The sequence below is a fragment of the Manis javanica genome, chromosome 4, assembly GCF_040802235.1.
Source record: "Manis javanica isolate MJ-LG chromosome 4, MJ_LKY, whole genome shotgun sequence".
NCBI lineage: Eukaryota > Metazoa > Chordata > Mammalia > Pholidota > Manidae > Manis > Manis javanica.
The window spans coordinates 99,534,809-99,553,107 of record NC_133159.1 but is presented as its reverse complement, the minus strand read 5'-3'; the positions used below and the strand labels follow the sequence as shown (position 1 = coordinate 99,553,107).

The 18,299-nt window shown below is 51.6% G+C and overlaps 1 protein-coding gene across 1 annotated transcript in view; it reads left to right on the top strand.

The window, feature by feature from the left end:
• The window catches only part of SLC6A17 (solute carrier family 6 member 17), a 46,722-nt gene extending 32,496 nt beyond the window's left edge, over positions 1 to 14,226 (top strand). Inside the window, exons 7-12 of the mRNA XM_037004837.2 lie at positions 5,191 to 5,432; positions 5,699 to 5,891; positions 7,281 to 7,473; positions 8,011 to 8,170; positions 9,795 to 9,957; positions 10,354 to 14,226. Coding sequence (XP_036860732.1) covers positions 5,191 to 5,432; positions 5,699 to 5,891; positions 7,281 to 7,473; positions 8,011 to 8,170; positions 9,795 to 9,957; positions 10,354 to 10,722 — 1,320 coding nt within the window. The 3' untranslated portion in view covers positions 10,723 to 14,226. The remainder of the gene's footprint in view (positions 1 to 5,190; positions 5,433 to 5,698; positions 5,892 to 7,280; positions 7,474 to 8,010; positions 8,171 to 9,794; positions 9,958 to 10,353) is intronic.
• The last annotated feature ends 4,073 nt before the right edge of the window (positions 14,227 to 18,299 follow it).

Sequence of the window (18,299 nt, the reverse complement as noted above, 5' to 3'; positions counted from 1 at the left end):
GGGAAAGTCCACTGCCAACCTCTGCTCTTGCAGTCATGTCCTGATGTCTGGAAAGTACTTTGGCTTCCTGAGGTCTGGCCGTGAGTTCATCCTCTGTTGACACTATGATCAGGATCTTGTTGAAATCATGTACCATCATCTCAGGCATCCTGAAAGAGCCCCTTTAAATTCAGGGAACGAGAGACATTCAGTCCTGACTCACTTTACCCCTAGATGAGCATTGGGCATCTGGTCTTCTCCATCAGGAAAATGCTAGATCAGCTGCAGGCTGGAAGGGGGGACGCCCAGGGACCACTCACACAGGATGCTTTTCTCCTGAAAGGTCAACTTTTCCTGGGGCCTAATCAATTTCAGATTTGAATCCATCAATTTGCTTCAAAATAAATTGAATGGGGGATGTAGAGGAAGCAAGATTGGCTCTGTATTGATAACTGTTGAAGCTGGGTGATGCGTATGTGGGGGTTTATTACACTATCTTCTACACTTTTGTACATTTTACAATAAATGTTCCATAATTTTTAAAAACAGAAAAAGAACAGCATAAAGATACAGTTTTAACATACAAACAAGTAATTTTTGTTTCCATAAAAAAAATGGCTGTATATAAGGCAGAGTCCCACCCTGTCTTCTGAGCAATGTCTCAGGCTGTGGGGCCAGCTGGGATTGTGTGGTTTGGGATTAGGGTGCCCTCCCTGGGATGGCCGCTCTGTTTATAAAACTTGGCCCTGAACAGTAACTGGGCCTAGGAATTTATCCACATCTTAGTTCTTGGTTTAGGGAGTGGTGAAATACCCAAATGATGGCATGTGTTTGGGTCTCACATATGGTCCAGACCTTTCTGTAAAAACTTGAGTAATGACTGGTCAAAAAGGCAATAATTACCAAAAAAAAAAAGAGAGAGAGAGAGAGAAGGACAGGAAAAGAGAGAAAAGGAGCCAGCATTAAAATAGTCATGTTTTACAAAGCAGAATTTTAAAGCCCTTAAGGACCTTCTTGTCCTAGAAGACCCCAGCTGACACAGCTTAGCACACAAAGACTGGCACGACCTCCCAGCCCCTGGTCTGGTCCTCAGCTCACCTCAAGGAAACAAGTCAGTCCTTGCCTGTCTCTTGCTCTCTCTTCTTCTTTTCTCTCCCATGTGCCAGGGACTGTTCATACCAAGAGAAACAGGAGATGGGATCCTCTCTAAAAATACATAAAGTGTTGAAAAGAAGCACACAGAATGTGTGATGTGGATATTGACAAGAGTTGGTGGAGCCCAGGGCCCGAGACTAGCTCTGCCACAGGCAGTCAGGAAAAGCTTCAAAGAGGAGGTGGCATTTGTGTTGAGTGTGAGAAGTAAGTAGGAGTTCACCAGATCTGAGTGGGAGGAAGGGAATCCCAGGCATGGGGAACAGCATGGGCAAAAGCCAGAGATGAGACCAGGGTCCTTTTGAAGAGTAAGTTCCCTGCATTTAGAGTGTTTAGAACGAAGAGTAGAAAAAGTGACTTTTGAGCAGACAGTGAGGAACCAAGTATTTTTCAGCCTGCAAGGGATATGACCAGACTGTGTCCATGTCAACCTGACCCATGTTACAAAATCTTGTGCTTCTTCCTAGTTGGAACTTCCCAAGCCACCCAGAGCCCTCCTACCAGGTCCAGCTTTCCAGCCTGTGGGAAGTGCCCAGCTTCCAGCTGATTGGTAGACTGTCATGACTGACATCTGTGAACAGCAGTAAATGCCAGTATGCCTTCCAGGCATAAGTAACCCCTCCATCCATTTCTAGAACTTTCTGGGACGATCATTAAAAAAAAACCCATCCAGGAGAGAGGAGGTCCAGAAGCCCTTTCTCAGTGGGACAGTGATTATTTTACTCTCCTATTTTTATAATCTTCAAATTTCTATTAGGAGCATGTGTAGGCCCTTCTTGCCTTATCCACAATACCAAAATCCAAATAGCCCTGAAAACAAATTTATTTTGTTTTCTTCCAGAACTCATTTAGGGGCAAAATAACCTGAACAGCTGTGAGGCTATTTAGCCTTTGTTGATTCACTTTGGTGTGAATATTCATACTCTGCTGTGGAAATACTAATGTATTTGATTACAGGGTGCTGCCCAGACCCTGCTGGGGGTGTGTTGCAATTATGTGGCATATGCATGTACTACCTTTCTAAAGTCAAGTTAGCTACAAAAACTTGAATTCCACCACCTGCCTGGCCCCAGGGCTCTTAGATTAGGAAATGTGAGCCTATCTCCCACAAACAAGATGACATTTCAAGCACCCTGGGCCCCCAACAGTGCGGGATAGTCCTACTCCATTTCTCTAGTTGTCTTGCTTCATGATAATACAGGGTGACTATTTTAACCCACCTGTGTGAATATTCTGACCTCCCCTCCCAGCACACCTCACCCCCAGCAGATGACTTTCCCTGCTGCTTTACAGGGAAAACAGAAACCACCCAGCCAGAAACTCCCTCAGACAGAGACAGAACCAGAGCTGTGGCTGTTACCTTGGCATCTCTGTTCAGCATTCCCTGTTTCCAGGTCATCATGAAGCTAGCTCACTGTGGCTCTTCTGGTGAAATCTCTCCATCTGTGCCACCCTGATCCTAGGCAGAGCCACCATTGGCTCCCACCTGGACCCCAAAAGCCTCTTCCTAGCCGGTCTGCTGCATCTTCTGGTTTCTCTTAGAAATGCACATCTGATTGCTTCCTTCCTCCTTCACTTCCCTTAGCAGCTCCCCAGATTAAGTGCTTTCATAGGATCAAGACAAAGATGCTCCCAGGCTTTGATCTAACTCCTCGGGCTCTCCCCGCCTCCCTGTACCCCTCCCGCCTTGTCCCTGCCTCCTCAGCCAGCCTGGCCTGTTCTGTTTCCTTTTATACCTCACTCCCCGTGTGGGGACAGTGTACCCCTCTGTCCTGTCTTACCTGGGGGTCTCTGCCTGTTCCATACTGTTTCCTCTGCCTGACTTCTGTTCTCTCCTCTCTAAGCCTTGCTTCTGTCCTCTCTCAGACATCAGCTCAAGGATCCCTTCCTCTGGGATCCTCTGCTGGTTTCCTCACTCGCTCAGCTCCCCCTTGCAGGCTCTTAGCAGTGCAGCTTTAAGCGTTGCATGTCTGGCCTTTATAGACCTCATCAGTTTTGCAACTTAGCCTCTGTTTGTGGGATCATTTGACCAATGTCCAACTAGAATGTAAATCCAACAAGAGCTGGGGCCTACCTACTATTGCTCCCCATGGGCCCCATCATCTAGCACTGGGCCTGGCCCACAGTAGGTGCCTGGGGTTTGGTAGACAAGAGGCTGAACGTCATATCCCCAGAGAGGCTGCATGTTACAACTGTCGAATGCATAGAGAGGGGTGGAGCTGAGGAGGGTATCACCTTCTCATGGATGCTGGGGGGCTCTTAGCTCCTTAAGGTCTGGGTTCTGGGTTTTTTTCCTGGATGAAAGATGGCTTTACCTGTTTTGTGTGGGGTGGGGGACCTTAATCTCCCCTGGAGATTGCCTGCCAGGTGGTCCTCCTGTGCCCTCATTTCATAAGGCCCTGAGGGCCCTATTGCCACCCCCCTCCTCTTCCTCTTCAGCACAGGGGTGCTTCCCCCAGCCCTCCAGACTTGCCAGTGCCTTCGCACCTGGTATGGTGACTCTAGGTGCTCAGATATGCCTTGGAAGCTGCTCCAATGGTGGGCAGATGGGCCCTCTCTTCTGATGTCAGGGCTGTGACAGTAGAGCTATCACTGGGTGGACCTTCAAGTCCGATGCCTCAGTGCATATATGAGGAACAGACTCACACACAGGTACACAGCAAGTGGCAGCCAGGCCAGGACCCCATGGGGCTGGTGCCCACAGGGCAGTGAACTCTAACTCGCTCCTTGCCTCCTTCGTCTGTCTGCAGTGAGGTCATTTGGGTTCGCCTCAGCACCAGAGGGCCAAGGGGAAGGTGGTCTGAGGAGTAGAGGAAACAGGCTGACTGAGTCAGGAGACAGCACTAGGCTGGTGGGCGCCATGGCCCAGAATGAGGCAGTCAGTGGCTTAGTGACTTCTCTGCCCTAACTGGCTAGCTCCAAGCACTTGGGGCAAGTAATTTTCATCTTTGGGTCTCATTTTATTGCTTCAAACTGTGAATAATAATGCCTGCCTCCCACCAAAAAGCCTGTCCTGACCAGGTCAGAGGCCTTTTGTCAGAATTATATGCTACTATGTGCCAGGCATTGCTCGTTGCTGTACATTTGATCTTCACAAACTCTCTGGGAGAAGGACACTGTTATCATTCCTTTCTTCAGGTAAGAAAAGGGAGGCTTGTAAAACAGGCATATTGCTTGCTTAAGCCTTCCCAGCGATTGAAAGATGAAGTCAGATTTAGATCTGGGTCTGTCTGACTCTAAGGCTCTGTGCCGGGGCCAAGCCATGGTCCGCGCTGAGGAACAAACAGTAAAGGGAAAGTGGATATGAAAAGCGCTTGGGAAATTGTCCCATGCCCTCCAGACACTGTGTGGCTCAGCCTCCTGCTGGCTCGAGGGACAGAGGCAGGGTCTGGCAGGGCCTTGTCTTCTCCAGGAAGTGTCTGGGTTCTGTGCTTCAAATTGGATGGCTGGTGAGGAGTTCTTCTGTGACCTGGAGCACATAGATGTGTCTGATTGAATATTGGGCCTTTTTTTTCTGGGAAAAAGGAGATCAGATGGGCAGGAGAGAAAAACTGGTGTCTTTTTTCATGGTTTGAAGTGAAGAAGGTAACAGAGATATTGGCATTCTCAGTTCTTTTGTACAGCTGCACAGGCTGTACACAGAGTGACTCCAGGGAGAACCATTTACACTATAGTCTAAGTGAATGGCGCTCTCTAGAGTTGTGCACTACACACCATATCTGATGGCCTTGGAAATGCTCCTTAGTATGATAGCTCCATGATAACCAATGCTAGCTGTTAAAATTAACTGAGAAGGTATTATGTAAGCACAGAGAATTTATTTTATTTTAGCAATCCTCTGAAGTTGATACTCTTGTTGTCTGTGTTTTACACATGCAGAAAGTGAGGCTCAGAGGGGTTGGGAGAATTGCCTGAGGTCACACAGCCACGGCTGTTTCCAGCTATGCTGCCTTGGAACTTCACTGAGGCTGAGGAAGGTGGTAGGAACTCTACTGCATGTGAAAAAAACCATTATGTGTGTGTCTCTTTTTCTCCCCTGCTATGGCCCTTCCCCTGAAGCTGGACAAGATGCTGGACCCCCAAGTGTGGCGGGAGGCAGCCACACAGGTCTTCTTCGCTCTGGGGCTGGGCTTTGGGGGTGTCATTGCCTTCTCCAGCTACAACAAGCAGGACAACAACTGCCACTTCGATGCTGCCCTGGTGTCCTTCATCAACTTCTTCACCTCGGTGCTGGCCACGCTCGTGGTGTTTGCTGTGCTGGGCTTCAAGGCCAACATCATGAATGAGAAGTGTGTGGTCGAGTAGGTGGCATCTGTCCTCCTGTCTTCTCCCTGTCCACTCTACCCAGGAGAGGCAGGAGGGCCATGGATGGAGAGTCCAGGTCCCACCAGGCTGAGGGATGGAGTGCAGAGGAGCTCTCTCTGTCCCCAGGCCTGAACCACAGGGGCAGGTTCAGAGATGTTTCTGTTGATGGCCTGTGGGGGTCCTGCCTGGGTGTCTGGGAGGTGCCTGCAGGATTGTGCCCACCCCTGCCTTTTTACCTGGCCCTCTCTCTTTTATGCTGCAGGAATGCTGAGAAAATCCTGGGGTACCTCCACAACAACATCCTGAGCCGGGACCTCATCCCCCCCCACGTCAACTTCTCCCACCTCACCACCAAGGACTACACGGAAATGTACAAGGTCATCAAGGCGGTGAAGGAAGACCGTTTCTCAGCCCTGGGCCTCGATCCCTGCCTTCTGGAGGATGAGCTGGACAAGGTGTGGAGCAGGCTGCCCTCCCCGGGATGGGCAGGAAGGCAGACCTAGGAGTGTAGAACCAGAGACAGGACCCGGGTGGCTGGAGCTTGGGTGCAGGCCTCAGACAGCCACCAGGACTCACTCATTTACTTGATTTAAGTGAGGACCTACTAAATGTCCAGAGAAGAAGAGAGGAAAGGTATCAGCTGAAATCTCTGTCCTGGGTTAGGTTGAGTCTCAACAAAGGGAACAGGCAAACACACACATCACAGAAATCCCAGAAGTGTACAGTATGACCTTTGCACTCATTGAGTAGGTTTCCTGCACAGCAGTCACTGTATTATGTAATGTACTTAGTGCCTTGTACATAGCACACAGAAAATAAGTGTTTATATTAGCATCTGCCCTTTCTCTCTATCCCCTTTCACCCTCATGAGAGCTCTGTGAGTTGAGTATTATTATTGTCCCCTATTTTACAGGTGAGTAGCCTGTAAGGTGGGAGCTTACTCAAGATCAGGGGAGCCAGGGTTCAAATCCCCTTTCTCTGAGTCACCCTTGATGCTTCTGTCCCCTCTCTCTGCTTTCCTCACTCCAATTCCCACTGTCACAATGACCCTTATCCCCTGGAGTAGGGCAGGAGGATGCTGTACCCTTATTAATGCCTAGGCCCAAGTTTAGACACCTTATTTCTGTTCCTGTCCACACAGCTAGAAACTTCCAAAGTGACTGTTCTGTTAGAAAGAGTAATAGGAGAGAGACATACTTGCAGGGTCCTAGCCCAGCTGGGGCCAAGGCGCCTGTGGGGCAGAGCCAGCTCTACTGGCCTGGGCCAACCCTGCCCTTCTCTATGGGGGCAGGGAAGGTGACACCTCTGCACTGATGCCTGAGCTCCACATTAAAAGTCAGCTGCATTCTACTGTCACCGTCCTCAGATGAGGGAGCTGTTCCCTACCCCCAACCTCTTCCCATGTGATCAAGAGCAAAAGGGCCCAGTCTTGGGACCCCTGCACTGGTTTCTTCTCCAGGTCACTGGCAGCATGAAGGACCTCCCCCTTCCCTGAGACCCTGCCCTGTTGTCATGAGTGTGGCCTGGTCCTCTGAATAAAACTAGGATTATAGCAGTTTTCTAAATACCAATCCAACCTTGACAACACCCAGATGACAAGAATTGCACGCTGACACAGTAGGAGGCATCCAGCAGACGTTACAGGACAACATGGAAGTGATGTCAGTGGCTGGGGGTGGTCAGGGGCCCCATGAGCCATAGACTATGATTCTCTCCCTTGGCTGCCCATCAGACCTGCCTATTAGCTTTATTCCTAAACCTCTGCAGGTAGAGATAAGGAATCAGAGGGCTCCTAGGGGCAGGTGTGGGCCCTCTGAGCCCTTGCCCTCCCCCCCCCACCTCAGTCTGTGCAGGGCACAGGCCTGGCCTTCATCGCCTTCACTGAGGCCATGACGCACTTCCCCGCCTCCCCGTTCTGGTCTGTCATGTTCTTCCTGATGCTCATCAACCTGGGTCTGGGCAGCATGATTGGGACCATGGCCGGCATCACCACGCCCATCATTGATACCTTCAAGGTGCCCAAGGAGATGTTCACAGGTAACTCCTTTGGCAGCCCCTGCCAGCCCTGTGGGCTGCCCTCAGAGACAGCAATCAAGTTGTAGCTCTGACTTTACAAAGACCCCATTCCCAGAGGGCTCCCTCCCCACCGTCACCCTGGCACAGTTGGTGTCACCCAGAGAAGAGTGCTCATGCACCAGGAGGAGGAGGCTGCTTGGGAATCAGTGGTACATCTGAGCCGGGAGATAGGCCTCTTCCCGGTTTGTTTGCCCCTTTCCCCGAGGGCCTGTGAGTCATGCTGGGTAAGGGTGGCCTCTGTCCATGCTGGCCTTGCACCCTGTTCCATCTCTGTCACTCCCAGCCCTGGGATGCTCCCTGCCTACCAGAGTGGGAGCTTAGAACCTCAGCATCTGAATCCCCTCCCCAGCCCCATTGCAGGGCTGGGGTCTGCTGGAGGCTGGGCTGCAGGCCTGCTAGGGGGAGCAGTGGGTGGGAGGGGCCTGGGTGCCCCTCAAGACCTCCAGGCCCCACCCACCCTGCACTTTGGCCCCACACCGGCCTCCCTGCTCTCTGCAGTGGGCTGCTGTGTCTTTGCATTCTTCGTGGGGCTGTTGTTTGTCCAGCGCTCCGGAAACTACTTTGTCACCATGTTTGATGACTACTCAGCCACTCTGCCTCTCACCGTCATTGTTATCCTCGAGAACATTGCCGTGGCCTGGGTCTATGGAACCAAGAAGTAAGAGGGGTGTGGAGGAGGGGGGAGTCGAGAGAGGGATCTGTCCCGCCCTGACTCCCTGGAGAGTGCTGTGTTCTTGGGGTGGCTTGTGAGCCTGACAGGAGGCCGTGGAGTCAGAAGCTCAGAGCTGAAAGTGCCAGTTCAGATCATTAGGGAAACTGAAACTCATGGAGAGAGGACGTGACCGCCCAAGGCCTCTAGTCTGCTGAGAGGCAGACCCAGGCTGAGGATGCAAGTCTCCCGAGTCAGGTCTTGACATCATTTAAAGCTGCCTTAAATTTTTAAGAGCACTTTACCTGGGTACCAACTCTTCAGGATTCTGTTAGGTTGAAATACTTATTGGCCATATTAAAGGCCCCTGCCCTCTGAGGACTCATAGACTTCAGCAGCCTGATTCAGCTTTAAGGTGATCTGCATAGGGTGTGGGATGAACCATAGTGTGGAGCCAGGCAAGTAAGAGAATTCAGTAATAGAAAGAATTGGGTCTCGTGGCTTGAGCCTAGGGCAGACCATACTCCCTGTCAATGCCTGGCCTCATTCCTCATTTAAGGACAAGTCCACGTCCCCAGGAGTCTCAGGACTAGTCCCTCCCACATGGCTATGGCTGTGCTGTCCTAGTCCTTAGCAAGGCCTAGGGCCTCCATTAACCCACTCAGCCCGACCCTCCACTGATGTCTGAACCTGGCCTTAGAATCAGGCTCTCTCGTGGGCCCTGCCATAGCCCTCTCCTTCCTAGGGGTCTGCGGAGCAGACAGGATGATGAGACAGAGAGCAGCCCCATGAGCCAGGGTTGGAAGAAGCTACTAGAAGGGGTATGACTCTTTTGCAGTCCAGTGAAGCCCCTGTACCCCGTCTCAGAATATTATTTTTAAATGCATAAAATATGTAGGATTATATAGGAAATAATTTATTGACAAAAAATGCAAAATACTGTTTAAAGTCTGTGATACAGTAATGTATGTGTACTTTCCTTTCCCTGAACTGAGTTACAAGACCCAGCTATGGGTCTAATAGCAACGGTAATGTTGAAGTAGTATTGGTATCTGAAATTACAGTTCCACAGGAAAATAATCTGTGATTTAATCAATTAGCCATTAAAGTCACAGATACTGTTAATACAACTGTGGTTGCTTGCATTTATAATAGAAAGAAATGCAAGATTTAAATTACGTGTTATTGAGGTAAAGATTTTTTTTAAAGCCATTTATGTACACAGCCTGCAATTTCCCTCACAGGTCCTTTGGTTAGAAACCCCCAAGTCAGGGCAGCCTTCTGGCTCTCCACCCCAGGGAGGTGCACTTCTGCCTCTTTTCCAGCAGGGGGAGTCTAGAGCCAGGCCACACAGAAGCCCTCCAGTGTTTGCCTGCCCAGGCTGTGTATGATCATATCTGTAAGTGGGGTGTGACATGATGTATTCAAAGGAGGTTAGAGGAGGGCAGCAGAGTCTTCCCAGAGGCCAGCCAGGCTTCAGATTAATAAACAAGGGAGCACTGTTTGTGAAGAATGGAAGAGCCTGGGAGGGAGAAGACTGGTCAGTGAAGGCTTCCTGGAGGAGGTGGCTGTGGGGAAATGTGCAGGTGTGGTGGGGGTGCCAACTGCTGGACCTTCTTGCTGCACCTGGCAGGTTTATGCAGGAGCTAACGGAAATGCTGGGCTTCCGGCCCTATCGCTTCTATTTCTACATGTGGAAGTTCGTGTCTCCACTGTGTATGGCTGTGCTCACCACAGCCAGTGTCATCCAGCTGGGGGTCACGCCCCCAGGGTACAGCGCCTGGATCAAGGAGGAGGTGAGGGGTGAGACCCTGAAACCCCAGGGACATTGGCATCTTCCCAGGCCTTTAATGCAACAGACAATAGAGATAAACCCTCACAGGTTAATTACTATGTACCAGGCCCTGCCAGGAGCTTGTCTTTCTAACCCTATTCTCTCTCCTTATCTGTGGAGTGGAATTACCCATCCATTTTACAGGTGTAGAAGCTGAGACCCAGAGGAATTCTGGCCTTTAACCAAGGGGACCAGCTAACTCAAATAGCAATGCCTGATGCTCCCCATTTCTGCTAGTGCCTGGCCAGGATGGTGGGTGGGGATGGGGAGAGGGCAAAAGAGATGGTTCTGGAGGTGCTGGGAGGGTGAGGCTGTCAGTGCCAGTGTTAGGCATCAGCCTCCACCCATCTACCCCTAGGCTGCAGAGCGCTACCTATATTTCCCTGACTGGGCCATGGCGCTCCTGATCACCCTCATCCTTGTGGCGACCCTGCCCATCCCTGTGGTGTTCGTCCTGCGGCACTTCCACCTGCTCTCTGACGGCTCCAACACCCTCTCCGTGTCCTACAAAAAGGGCCGCATGATGAAGGACATCTCCAACCTGGAGGAGAATGATGAAACCCGCTTCATCCTCAGCAAGGTGCCCAGCGAGGCGCCCTCCCCAATGCCCACTCACCGCTCCTACCTGGGGCCCGGCAGCACGTCGCCCCTGGAGCCCAGTGGCAATCCCAATGGACGTTATGGGAGCAGCTACCTCCTGGCAGGCACCCCTGAGTCGGAGCTGTGACCGTGCCCCCCACCCTCCCCACCCCTCCCCACATACCCAACCAGCTCACTTGTCCCGGCCTGGCCTCTCCTCCCAGGCCCTCTGCCCAAGGAGTGGGGTTTGCCTTGCCTCATCCCCATAGGCAACTTCTCCCTAGACATGAGTGCAGGCTGGGAGGAGCTCTGGCCCCCATTCCAGGCTCCCAGCCCATCTGAACTTCTGAGATCCTGTCACCAAATTGCAGCTGAATAACTGGAACAATCCAGAAGTCCTCATTCCCTACATAGGGGAGACTGCTGTGGCCATTTTAGGGGTCACCCCACACTACACTCCCTCTTTCCCTGTAAAGTGGCACCTGTAGTTCTTAGGCCTTGGGGATCCCTCTGTGCTGCCAGGTGGTGTTGGTGGTGAGAGGCCCCAGGGTCAGGTGGGGTGGGGTGTCCCAGAGGCTGCCTGATTTAAGGGTAGGGATTTAGGACAGAGGTGCTAGGACTTAGGTTCAGACTTGGGATGGAGTCTGCAAAAGTTGCCAGGTTCTGTTTTGTGAGGCAGATGGTACCCTCTGGCTTGAGCATGAGCCGTAGCAGTGTGTGTGTGGGTGCCCCTCTGCCCCTAGGTCTACTCAGACTCTTCATATACCCTTGGCCCTGCCTCAGGTGGGTGGCGTGGGCTCCTTCATCCTGCCTGGAAGGGCAATGACTGGGCCTGGGAAACTTGCCCACCTCCGTTAGTGCTTAGCCTGCCCTCTCTTCCTGCATCCTGGAGCCAGACTGGTAGCCTCTGCCTCTTTCCTGGACAGAGAAGGGAGAGGTTTCCAGAGCACATGTAGTGGTTCAAAGCACAGTTCAGATGGCTTGGAGCACAATTGTAAAGCACACTCCCTCTCCTCTCACCTGGGGCCTGACTTTCTCACTAGCAGCAGCTCCTCCCCTAGAATGGGGTCCCTGGAGGTCAGGGGCTCACTCCCAGGAATCCTTGAACCTGGGGAAAGACACATAATTTCACTGCCCCTTTGGGCTGCCGCTCACTCTCCTTCTGCAAGCACAGCCACTTGGTGTGCACGCTGTGTGCAGATACCTAGGAAACCTTTCCCAAGATGCCCAGGCCCTGGTAGAGGGGCCACACCCAGTGCTGTGGACACTGGAGAGTGCCAGAGGAAAGGGCCACATCTCTGTCCTGGAGCCCAGCGCCTGCAGCCTCCGTACCCACCCTTAGCTCTGCCCCAGAAGAAGCCTGTCCTCAGAGTGCATGCTGGGACAGTTGGAACCTAACTGGGGAATAAGTGTGGAGCAATGGGTGGGTGGGTGGGTGGATGGCTGGATGACTAGATGTCTGGATGGCAGGTAGGCTGGGACAGCAAACCTCTATCTTTGAGAGCTGTGGTGGGCAGACAGGAGCAGACCACAGTGCTAGGCCTGGGCCCCTTCACAGAGGGTCCCAAGTCACTCTTGTTGCTCTGACTGCAGTCAGCACTGGGAGGGATAGACAAGGCCCAGGGCTTCCCCTTCACCTCTTAATCCCTTGGTTCCCTTACCTGGTGGTCATCCTGGGACCCAACCATCTCCCTAACTTGTCCCTCCCCCATACCTGCTCCCATTGCCAGCCCTCTCGGCCCCACCTCTCCTTCCTGAGTGTGTGAGGGGAGAGCAGACCCACATCTCCCCAAAGACATAAGCCTTTGGGGCCCAGCACCCCGCCTTAGGCCCCCTCACCTGACAACACCTTCTACTTGGCCCCATGCCTAATCCCTGCAGATTTAGCAACAGGAAAAGCAAGGCCCCAGGAGAGACACTACTATATATACTCCTCTATATATTCTATTTCTATTGTATATTCAATCTGTACATGTGGGTGTAAATGCTGTTAAATGACAAACCCAATATTATACTGTGGCTGGTGGACTATTTTCATCCTCAGTGCTATACAGATCTATTTTCATTGTATATTTGATATATTTTTAATTTTGTAGTGTGTGGCTGGGCCAGGCCCCAGCCTGCCAGCCTGTGACAGGGCAGTTGAGCTGGGGCCCTCTGCTTGGTGGCTGTGGGCGTGGTGGAGCTCGTAGCCTTTTGCCATAGGCCAGACCCTGCCCCTGCTGTATCTCAGCTGTGTTAGATGTAGGGCCCAGAGCTTGGCGTGTGTGCACGTGCGTGTATGTGTGGTGTGTGCACATATGTGGGTGTGGGTGTGTGCCAGGAGCCGATTTGTGATTCCCAGTGTTCACCACATTCCTGAAGACCACGCTGCCCTCCGCCTGCCTCCTTCTCCTCCTCTCAGCTCTGTCTGGGTCCTGTGGGAAGCCCCCTGCTGTGGGGAGAGCAGGCACGTCTGTCTGGTAACTCATTGCCTTCACGCATTGCCTTCTGGCTTACTAGAAACAGGGAAGGAGGGGTTTGGGTGGGAAGCCCCCAGATTTATTTTCCAGCCAACCTCTTGCTGCTCTTAAAGTCACAAACTCTTCACCCAAGGGAATATGCTGGGTTTCTTAAGATGGTGAGACCTCAAGAGGACATCTCACAGCACCTCTGTCCTGCATTTGTCCTTGAGACAGACCTGTTCAGAAAGGCACAGCTGGCTGCCCCTCCCCTGTGCTCCCCTGATCTCTACCACTCCTCAGGGAGCTGGGGAGCTGGGAGCAGGGCCAGTCAGTGGGGGAGGTCAGAGCAGGTGGGGCATCTGATGAGGTAAGGTCCAGCCCCAGATTCCCTGGAGGAGCAAGAGATGGCCTAGAGGGGCAGCCTCCATGTCCCTGCATACTGGCTTTGGTTCTGTCCAAGCAGGACCCACAAGAGATAGAGCAGAATCCAGGGCAGGGCAGGGCTGTACCAGCTTGAACCCAATCCCCAGCTTCCGGGCAGGGCAGGGCTGTACCAGCTTGAACCCAATCCCCAGCTTCTTGCTCAGGGAGCCCTCTCTGCTGAGGCAACATGAAGCCCAAGGTCCAGATGGGAGTGGAGGGCATACAAATTGAGGCCAGTGAGGTTGGCTTTTGCCCTCCAGCAATAGATCTGCAGGGACTGCTACTTTCTGAGTGCCAGGAGAAGCCTTCTCAAGTCAGCAGCCTGCGGTAGGCTGTGAAGCTTGGGGCTAGAAGCTGCATGGTCCCAGTCCTAAGCAGGCCTGAGTATTCCGGGCAGAGAGCTGCCCTTCTGCCCTTTCTCATGCCCCGCCTCCCTGCCCCTGGCTCCGCAGAGAACTCCCCACAGAGAAAAAAGATGGAACAGGTTGGAATGCATCTGACTTGCTAAGTGTCCACTAGGTCCTGAAACTGGGGCTGGGGGGAGCCCAGGGTCCTTCCTTATCTCAAGCGCTGCTTTGTACAGACCCGAGCACACATAGCAAGCATCACTTTAAGTTCTGGTGCAAGTTCAGAACAATTCAAGTCCATGTGCTCCATAGCTGGCCAGAGCCCTGGGTCAAGACCACTCAGCCCAGGGGAGGGGATGAGGCATTGTTACCCCCAGAGCCCTTTCCTCTCTACACTCCCCATGGTGTACAATAAAGTGTCTGTCTGTTCTTACTAAACCCATCTTGCCTTTCTGACCACACAGGATTGGGGGTGGGGTGGGGTAGGGGGCAGTCCTTGATCCTGGGGGAAGCTTTGGGGTCAGAGCTTGGAGGGGTGGGTTGGGGAGGACTGCCGTGGGAGTTGTGCTGGCTGATGAGTTTGGGGAGAGTGAGGAGGGACATGTATTTATTTTTCTAGGAATTGTCCTGGATGTTTAACAAGGCTTACACTTGTTTGAGGGCCTTACTGGGGTCCAAGGACTCCACACATCTAATCTCATGATCTTTGAAACATCTCTCTGAGAGGTTAGTCTTTTGTACAGATCTTCCCAGGTGAGGAAAGTGAAGCTCTGTCTGATGTGAGCGTGGTGTTTGGTGTCCACCTACCGGGGCTTGCGGGGTGAGGTCAGGGGGATTCCCTCCCTGCCTTGCTGCCAGGAAGAGCTCTACCTGTCAGCACTGCCGGGCTGAGATGTGTGAAGGCCCACCTCAGAGAAGGGCTGGGGGTCTGGGAACGAGGGGTCTGGGAACGAGGAGGGGGACAGCAGGGGACCTGAGGGTTCACTGGGAGCAGGCCATGTTCTAAGTGCTGAGGGAGCGGCCCTTCTTTTCAAGGCAGCCATCTCTTTTGCAAACTTCAGTAGAAGGTAAGGATATTTTCTCAAATTTCAATCCCAAGTATTTATTAAACACTTACTGAATGCTCCGGTGGTATGTTCTGGGTTGGGGAAGTACATCTTCTTGCCTCACCTCAAGCACTGCGGGCATGGAAAGAGGCAAACAGTCTAGCTCCTGGGAAAGGCTCCACCCTCCCCGCATCCCACTGCAGTCTGCAGCCAAGTTCCCCCAAGGAATCTTCCATTTCCTTCTCCGGCCAGGGAAGAAAGTGTCATTCCAGAAATAACCACCAGATGGCAGGAAAACCTTTCTTTCCAGATCTTGCCCTCCTTTCCACAGCTCCAGCGTTCGTTGAACAAACGTTTATTAAGCCTTCCTGACAGGCTCTGTGCCAGCTATGGGTACACAAAGATACATAAGTCAATCCCTGTTGTCCTGACTTTTGAGAAGGGAATGCCACCCCCACCCACCTGACCCCCAACCCCAAATCTTCCCATGTATCTCTCAAACGGGAATGTCTCGGTACTGGAAACATCACTCCTTGTAAATTCATTTAATCTGTTGGTTGAGGTAATGTTTTTGGCTGAAAAGTCAACATTCCTGCCAGAAGGGACATAGAGACCCACTAAGAAGCAGTAAAAGCAGGGCTTGGGCTCAAGGAAGCTATGGAGTCAGACTTGCCAAGTTCAAATTCAAATGCCAGCTAGGACTTCTGCTTCCTGGGAGACCTAGGACAAGTTACTTAACCCCTCTGAGCTTAAATGCCCTAGTTTATAAAATAGATATAATGAATGGATTAAATGAGATAATGCATATTGCTCTGTGTCAAGTTACCCCAAATCTTAGTGGCTTAAAATAACCATTTCCATATATCTTATGGTTTTTCTGGGTGAGGAATTCAGGCAGAGCTCATCTGAGTGACTCTTCTGGTGGCAGCTGAAGCCACTTAGCCGTATTCACTGGCCGATGAGCTGGTCTGGAGGGTCCTGGGCTGCCCACTCACATTCATTCGAGTGGCTGGCACCTCAGCGAGAATGGCTGGAGAGCAGGGCTTATCTAGGGCTGTCACTAGAGAAGCATCTACAACTGGCCTCTCCAGAGTATTTCATCTCTGGGTGTCCCGACTTCTTATATGATGGCTCAGGGTGCCCAACAGACTTTTGGAAGAGATAGGAAGTAGAAGTTGCCAATTTCTCAAGGCCTGTACCTGGAAAATGGTACAATGTCACTTCTGCCATGTCCCATGGGTCACCCCATCTGCCCAGAGTTTATGGGAGAGAAGATAGACCCTACCTGCTGATGGGAAGGAGGCCAAAGAATGTGTGGCTGCCCATGGAGTGGGCCTGTTCCAAGGTGCTAGGAGTCTTTGGTCATTGGAATCTGAGCGGGGGCTTTCTCCTGAGGGGTTGTCAGCTTCGAGGCACAGAACAGGGACATTCTGATAGGAAAGTGAGTGGCTGAGTTGTGGCCCTAGACAGAGAGAACAGACAGGCAGGAAGGGAGGGCATGCAGGAGGACGGGAGAGATCACTTCTTCTGCCTCCTGTTTGCCCAGGTCAGGTGGTGTAAAGGAGGTTTGAATCATGGCTCTGTCACCAGCTGTGCAACCTTGGACAAATCATTTAATCCTTGAAAAGTCCATGATCTGTAGAAGAGGGACGCTAACAAACTTTACTTGCAGGGATGTTAGGAAAAAACAAACTCCTTCTGGACACCTACTGGAACACAGTATAGAATTCTCTCCATGCTGGAATACAGTAGGTTCTCATTAAATGCTAGCTTCCTCCCTTCTTGCAACTGGACTAAGTCCATGGGACCGGCTTTATTCTGAGAGCCTCATCATCCATGCAATGAGCCATTCTGTCAGAGCTATTTAGAAAGGACAGTTTCAGCCTAAAATCCAAAGAAGCCAAGGAAGGAGGGGAGAGAAGCCACCGTTTCCAGGGAAGGGTATCTCTGATCCTGCATACCGTCCTGCTTCCCCCGCAAAAACAGACAAATCAGCCATACAGCCTCAGCCAGCTCCAGCCACAGGGGCTTGGGCCAGGGTTGAAGGTTGAACTCTACAGACTGCAGGGATGTGGCTTTTTAAAAAAAAAAAGAAAAAAAAGAGTCCCAAATTCTTTAACACCTCAAGGGAGTGGAGTCTATATAAACTTCCCCTTGAAACTGGGCATGCAAATGTCTCCTTTGACCAACAGACTATGGTGATCATTTTGCTATGTGACTTCTGAGGCTGGATTAAAGCCGGTCATGTCATTCCACAGGTGTTCTAGGGATACTGGTCTAGGGGAACCCAGGAGCCATGGAAGAAGTCCAACTACCTGGAGACTGCCCACGCTAGAGAAGCTGAGTGTTTCAGTTGACAGGTTCAGCTGAACTCCCAGCCGACATCCAGCGTCAACTGCCAGCCGTGTGAACAGGCCACAGTGGGCGCTCAGCTCTGCTGAACTTTGGATGTAGGCAGCCCCAGCTGCTCTCTGATTGCAGCTGGAAGAGGGAGGACTGTCCTCCCTAAGCAAGACCTGTCCAACTGAGCCCTTCCTAACATCCTGAGCCAGAAAATTATAAGAATAAAATCTCAAAATAAAATTTTAATTTATTAAATAAATAAATAAGAAAATAAAAACTGCTGGGTTTATACCACTAAATTGTGGGAATGACTTACTTCACAGTGATAGTAACCAGAATATGAACCTTAGTGATTATACGGTCCAACCTCCTCATACAACACTTGGAGAACTGAGGCCCCGGGAAGAAAAGAGATGTACCCAGAATTCATACACCAAGCAGGGGAAAAACTGGGACCAAAGCCTGGGCTTCTTGACTCCCAATCCTCCAGGACAGCCAGGCACTGACTGGGAGGGCTCTCACCCCCATCCCACATGCCTCAGTGATTCCATGCATCAAGCAAGAGCCAGTGTCTGAGTGCCTCGGATTGTCCGAACATTGAGAATGTACAAGGAAGGATCAGGCAGGAGCCCTGCCTCGTAGAGGCAGTCGTGATTTGCCTTGGAACACCCTGCAACTGTCATGCCCACTGGCGCCAGGCACACTGCTGGTTCTTTACTTACATTGTCTTAGGCGGAAAGAATCCCAGGAAGTGGGGGAAGATCGTTCCTCACTTAACAACAAACAAACCATTATTAAGATTACTCCACTCTAGCCACAGTGCCAGGTGTGGAGTAGAAAGACTCAATGGAGATCCACTCTGCGGCCCCCTGGGCCACAGCTGGCTGGCTTCTGGGTCTCTGTTCTTCCCAGGCTTAGCCAAGGAGGGAAGGATCCTTGGGCTTCATGAGCATCCAAGAGAAGTCAGAGTTAGGTCTGTCTAGACAACTACTTCCCATTTCTCCAGGACACTGCTAGAGGGGACTGGGCCCATCAGGACTCATTAACTGCTCTAATAGAATGAACCAGTTTTGCTGGAGTTTAACCCAGGTGGGAGGAATCTACTTTTCTAGATTGAGAAAT